We start from the raw sequence: 6,000 nt of genomic DNA on the forward strand, positions 1-6,000 counted from the left end.
GTCCAGGGCACACGCTGCCTCCACACGGCCATGTGTGGCCGAGTCTGCAGAGCGACACCTGTCCTCCGTCCCATCATCTCGCCACTGTTGCTCTGGTTGAGTGAGAAGAGCAAGCCCTGGGCTCCCCAGGGTCTCCCTCACCTGAGGCCATCTTCCGAGCTGGGGTCTGTGGGGCAGTGTGGGAGTTTCCCGTCATCCCCCTGGCAGCCACACCTTTGGCCATCCTCCGAGCAAGGGTCTGTGGAGAGATGTAGGGGAGCTTCCTGCTGTCCCCCTCCATGGCCATGCCTTTCATCCCCAGGTGTCCTTACCCAGGTGCTCTGTGGGCCAGGGCTGATGCTGTGGGTGCCAACAGCATGGGCATGAGGTGGGTGGTATGCAGACACGGGCTGACCTCTCCCCGTCCCCAGAGATGATCACATCAGTGCGCTGCTGGCCGTGCGCGGGGATGCCAGCCGGGATATGAGGCAGACCATCATCGAGACCCTGGAGCAGGGCCCAACGCAGGCCAACCCGAGCTACGTGCCCATCTTCAAAGACATTGTGGTGCCCAGCCTCAATGTGGCCAAGCTGCTCAAGTAGCCGCACCCATCCTGCCATGGCTGCTCTGCAACGCTGAACAGTCACTCCAGGACCACACGCGCATCTCTTCTGGCGGGTCAGGGGAGGTGTGCAGGGTGGGCTTCCTGCAGGCCACAGGTCCAGAGGCTTCTCCTTGTGTTGCAAAGGCCCCTGTGAGCAGGACTCTGCACCTCCTCATGGCATGTTGCTTAGCTGGGTCCCATGCCCCCTTCCCTGATTAAAGAGTCTCGGCTTCCCCCAAGGAATGAAATCGAGGTGACTTCTCTTTTCTAGCTAAAGTTTTCAGACTGGCCGTCGAGCGGTGCCAAAAACAGTGCTTAGGTTGTCATCCATGGAGCGAGAGATCTTCCCTCAGCCTGGCGGGGGCCTGTCCCCCATGTACAGAGTGGGTCTTACTCTGGTCTCACCCCATCCTTTCTGACTGTCTCCAGCCTCATTTCTCAGGCCTTCTGGCAGATGAGAAACTCCCTTGCTGGACCCAGCAAGCCCTGTCCCACCCAGGTGAGCAGACTGAGTGCGGGGCCAGCCAGATCAGCTGTACCCTGCTGATAGTGATGTTGTGAGTGTCAACTTGGTTAAAAGCATACATGAAAATGAATGTGTATTTGGAATACGCTACAGGATCTCTAAGTCACGCTTGTTCTTGATGCAGAGCCCCCAAATTCTCTGTTCATGACTTGACCATCTTCTACAGCATCTGCTTTCCATGCCAGCATCATTTTTGCACATCATCTTTACTTTTACTTGAAGCTAGCTGGGAGAATTACACCCAGAACGAGCAGTGAGCCCCATGCCCTGGCCGGTCCCGGTGCTCATGCCACCACCATCCCTGCTCCTGGTTTGCAGAGGAACATTGACTCACATTGTCTACCTTGTTCCTTGGCCTCCAACTCACCACTGTACCTAGACTGAGATCCCTCTGTCCTGTTTCAGGCCCCGGGACTTGGTTCGATCAGGTGGGAGAAGTGGGGGCTCATTGGGGGGCCCCTTCCCTGGCAAAGACTTCGTGTGGTTTGCCTGTGGCCTGGTGCAGCACAGGCACTTGAGCAAACAAGCTTGGCTTTCTCTCAAGACACTTTCAAGATGCCTAAGTCGGTATTCTACACTTACTTTATCCTCACAAGATTCGAAAGGTTCACAAATGGGACTTTCATGAAAGAATCGAAACCTAAGTAGAGTTAAGTAACTAAAAATTAGTACAATTCTTTTGAGAACAGCACACGTGTTCACTGGTTTCTACCCTAGCATTATGCCTTGAATATGCCCAGCATGTAGTGACTTCTCAGTAAACACTAATTATTGCCCCTGATAATAACAAACATGCCTCTGTTTTCCCTGCAAGAGAGAGTTCTCCCTCTAGGCTACTTCTGGAGTGTTGTGATGGCGGTGTGCTGTCCCCACTGCTGTTCTTTTTTTTTTTTTTTTTTGAAAGCAGGATTTATTGAGAGGACAGAAAAGCTCCCACAGGGGGAGGGGACCCGAAGGGGTTGCCCCCCACTGCTGTTCTGTGTGTCAAGGACACCACAGGCCCCACAGTCACTGGTCACCCCACTTCGGGGACACCTGCAGTGACAGTGGGCTAAGCGTTTGGCTTGTTGGCCTTCTGGAGGCCAAGCTGAAGCCAGACTTCGGCACATTCCCGAAATAGTGGACAAGCAAGATGGGGAAACGGGACATTGGCCAGGATGTGCGAGACAGCCTGGGGGGCACCAGCGAAGGCAGCGTCTGGGTATGGGCAGTCTCGAATCAAGGGCGGCCGTCTCCATGCCGCTCAGTAGAGGGCGCCTGTGCAAAGCCTGCGACCACATCCCAGCAGGGGCACTGGCGTTGGGAGTCTGGCTGCAGAATGCCCGCTGGGGAGGTGGACCCACAGATGGAGCAGGGAGTAGGCACCCCTCCCGCCCTGCTGGCTTGTTCTCCAGAGACACTCTTACTCAGCTGAAAGGTCGAGTCTCCGCTTTAGGGCAGTCCAGAAGGTAAGAGGCTCCTGAGTCAGCTTGTTGAACAAGGAGACCAGCGGCCTCTGCAAAGTTTTGCTGTCCACAGGCCCCACTGCATGCCCAAGCTGCTGTCAGCACACCCCCAGAACACAGAGCCTGAATGAATGCATGGGTATTTCTGCCCAGAGGAAGCTGGCGGGCACTGCCCCACCCACATGGGGCTTCCACTGCACCCTCCAGCCCCGGGGAGAGGACCGGTTCCCCAGGCTCTGAGCCCCCACCCCACTCCCTCCAGCCCTGGGCCCGCCTACTTTGGGCTGCTGTGGTGTCTAGGCACCTCATCCTCCTGCTCAGACCCGAACCCCAGCCTGCTGCCCTGGCCGGCCCACCCCTCCCACCTGCCCTGCCCTGACTGTCTGCAGGGAAGAAGCTGGGTCACTTTGCAGCCCGGTGTCCAGCAGCTTCCTCACACCAGCCAGGAAGGGCAACCCGTAACCTGCACACGCGCTCAACGTCTGCCTGCAGACCACTCCAGTTCTCCGGATGTGCTTCCTCATCGATAAACAGTCTGCACTCAAATGCCTTTGAACGTCTTTAATAGAATCGGTCCACCAGTTACTGTAGGGGCTTGTTGGCAGGCCCTCCCTGACCAGACACCGCCAGTGCACCTCTGGAGGGACCTCTGAAGGCACTTCATTTTGTGATTAGAATTACACCAAGTTTGATTAAGGTTACATTCACAAAGTTAACAGACACCATTTCACACTCATAACTTAAAGTACATTTGAATTCGTGTTAATGAAATTCTTGCTTTGTTTCCTTTCGCAGTAGAAGATCAGTAGTAACGCAGCACGCTGAACATGGTAGCAAAATTATTTTCAAGGAAATACGGAAGTGAGAAACAGTGATTTCCTAAATTGTGTACTTTATAGTCTACCACAAAGTAGGCTGAAGTTCAGCGTTAAATAAATATATTCTTTTCTCATAGAAATGTCTACAACAGTTTTCCTAAGGAAATACATTCATGAGACTTGACATTCTGTTTTACAGTAGTGACCAGGACAATGCAAATTCCCATTTATGAAATGTATGCTCCGTACATGGGCTTGTAACATTGTCCACAGGCCAACGCGCTGGGCTGTCTGGGGCAGTGATGGGGTTTCTGGGTGAGGCTTCCTCATCTGGAACTTTATTCCATGTCTATGCCTGTCTCCTTGCCGACCACCAGCGCAGAAAACCCACCGGTCAAGATGTTGGCTCACCACGTGGCGGTTACTGTTTTTTTCTCTGCTTACTTGGGCGACTCTGGGCATCCAGTGCAGGGCAACCAAGCTGCCCAAGCGGTTTTCTGGAGTCGGCTCCTGACTCAGTAGTCAGGAATCTGACTACGGCCCAGCGGTCCAGGTGAGCTGTCCAGATTATGGCCGCACTGTGGGCTGGCGGCGTCCTGCTTTGTGCTGCTCCCAGGCAGGCAGGCACTTGGAAGGCAGCTTTGCCCCCTGGCCATGGGAGACCTGCGATGCTGCAGGTGAGACTGGCTGGGGCTCTCAGCACCACTCGTGCCAGGGAGACCAGGCTCTGCTCTTTCGGCCCCAGGGATTGTGGCTGTGGGCAGCCTCGAGGGCTAGCCTCGAGGTTGTGAGTGGTCACCAACTGGACAGGCTTGGCTGCATGAGAATGGCTGGATCCCATGCTCAGAGTTGGTTGAAGTGGCTACAGAGTGAACTCCTGAAAACCAAGGCCCTGCACTGCCAGGTCATGGAGCTGGCATTCAGGTCGCGAGCCATGCCTCCGGTGGGGGCAGGAGCTTCTCCTGAAGCAGAGGCCGGGAAGGCTTTCCCGTTGGCGGCTCTTTCATGCTCACTTGTCTTTCTCAACAGCAAAGTGATGGAGACGCTTCCCAGCAGGGACTCAACGTGCAAGATCAAAACACACACTGCTAATAAAACTCCTCGTCTGTGACTGCTGCAAGAACGCAAACTGTCAAAACTTGGTTCGAAAATACGAATGGTTTCATTGTCCTGAGCAAGGAGCTGAGTCTGGCTTGTTCAGAAAAGCCTCTAGGAATGTCCCTGGTCCTGAATGAAGCCCTAGGAACCAAGGCCCATCCCTCAGGACTCGGCAGGGAATGGGTGTGGCAAAGGAACAGACCCAAGCATCCCTCCCTGGCTTAGGGCTGCCTCACCCCACCCCCAGGACTGCCCCTCCCAAAACAGCCTGGGCGCTGGTCTCACTCCGAAAGACGGGGCTCTGTCCAAGGCATGTCTCTGAGACCCCGGGTAAGGGGGGGTGTCTAAGGCCCAGGACAGGCCCAGCGGTCTTAGCCAAGTCCTCCTTGGGGAGCCTGAGCCCTGACGTGTGCCTTGAGCCCCCAAACCCCTTGGCTCTCCCTGCTCTGGCTGAGGGGCCAGGGCCACTATCTGGTCCTCAATCCCCATACGGAGGCTGTGATTCTAAATGAGCAGCCGCCTCCAGGCCACCAATCGCCCGACCTGTGCTGGCAATTGCTGGCAACCCCAGGGCTGGGGTGAGGGCTCAGGCCAGAGGCCTTGTCTGTGGGGATGGGCGGTGCCCAGTGCCCAGAGATCACCACTGGCAGACAGCAGGACAAGTGCAGGCTCCAGGTTCAAACACAAATAACAAGATGATCCGGCAACTCCACCTACTGTGCGCAGTGTGGCCAGGTAGTGCAAAGAGCTGGTAAGTGGCCATGAAACTTCCACCATTGCTGGGCCTGCCCATGGCTCCGAGGGTCCAGGCACGGCCACTGTGGCTCAAGATGGCAAGAGCTAGGCTTGCCCTGACTTCCCAGGGTGAGAGGCACAGAGACTCTGGAGAGACCAGCCCAGGCCCAGACTCTTGGGTTGGTATCCTGTTGGGCAAATCTCATTTTGTGTGGGCCTCAGTTTCCCTGGCAGTGGTGAGAGAACAATAGAAGCACAGAGCCCACCTGGGGCCTTCCAGTCCCTGAGAGGGTTGTAACAAGAAAGTGCGGGCTCAGTTCGCACCAGGGCCAGACACGAGGACCCTGATGGAGCACCTGCCTGCCCCACCCGGGGGGGGGGTGCTTATTGGAAGACCCCTGGGCTGGAGTCATCTTAGGAAGACCCCTAAGGCGGGGAGGACAGAACCCCCCCGGAGTCATCTTAGGAAGCCCCCCAGGGGCGGGGCGGGGAGAAAAGACCCCCGGGCTGGAGTCATTTTGGGAAGCCCCCAGGGCGGCAGAAAAGATCCCTGGGCTGGAGTCAGCTTAGGAAGTCCCCAGGCGGGCCCTCATGAGAAGACCCCCAATACGAGGAGAAAGACCCCCGGGCGGGCCCAAGGCCCCGGCGGGCTCGGCCCGGACCCTCGGACGGCCTTCCCGCGGGCGAGTCACAGAGGCGTCTCCTCCTGCTCCAGCGCGTGCGGCGGCGCGTGGCACGAGGGCTGCAGCGACGCGACCTTGAGCAGGGCCGGGCGGCGCGCGCGCGGCCGCTGG

The 6,000-nt window shown here is 56.8% G+C and overlaps 1 protein-coding gene and 1 long non-coding RNA gene across 4 annotated transcripts in view; both read left to right on the forward strand.

The window, feature by feature from the left end:
• EXOC3 (exocyst complex component 3) overlaps positions 1-832 on the forward strand; it is a 41,940-nt gene extending 41,108 nt beyond the window's left edge. For all 3 annotated transcript variants that reach the window (XM_008072826.2, XM_008072827.2, XM_008072828.2), the window contains one exon: positions 411-832. In XM_008072826.2, the coding sequence (XP_008071017.1) occupies positions 411-582 (172 nt within the window). In that variant the 3' untranslated portion in view covers positions 583-832. The remainder of the gene's footprint in view (positions 1-410) is intronic.
• A 2,882-nt stretch (positions 833-3,714) lies between these two features.
• LOC103275421 lies at positions 3,715-4,511 on the forward strand. Its single transcript, XR_505310.1, has 2 exons — positions 3,715-3,926; positions 4,403-4,511. It is a non-coding gene; the product is annotated as an uncharacterized LOC103275421 (long non-coding RNA).
• Positions 4,512-6,000: the final 1,489 nt, after the last annotated feature.

Source organism: Carlito syrichta, unplaced genomic scaffold, assembly GCF_000164805.1.
Source record: "Carlito syrichta isolate Samal-C Ts95f unplaced genomic scaffold, Tarsius_syrichta-2.0.1 Scaffold315456, whole genome shotgun sequence".
Taxonomy (NCBI): Eukaryota; Metazoa; Chordata; class Mammalia; order Primates; family Tarsiidae; genus Carlito; species Carlito syrichta.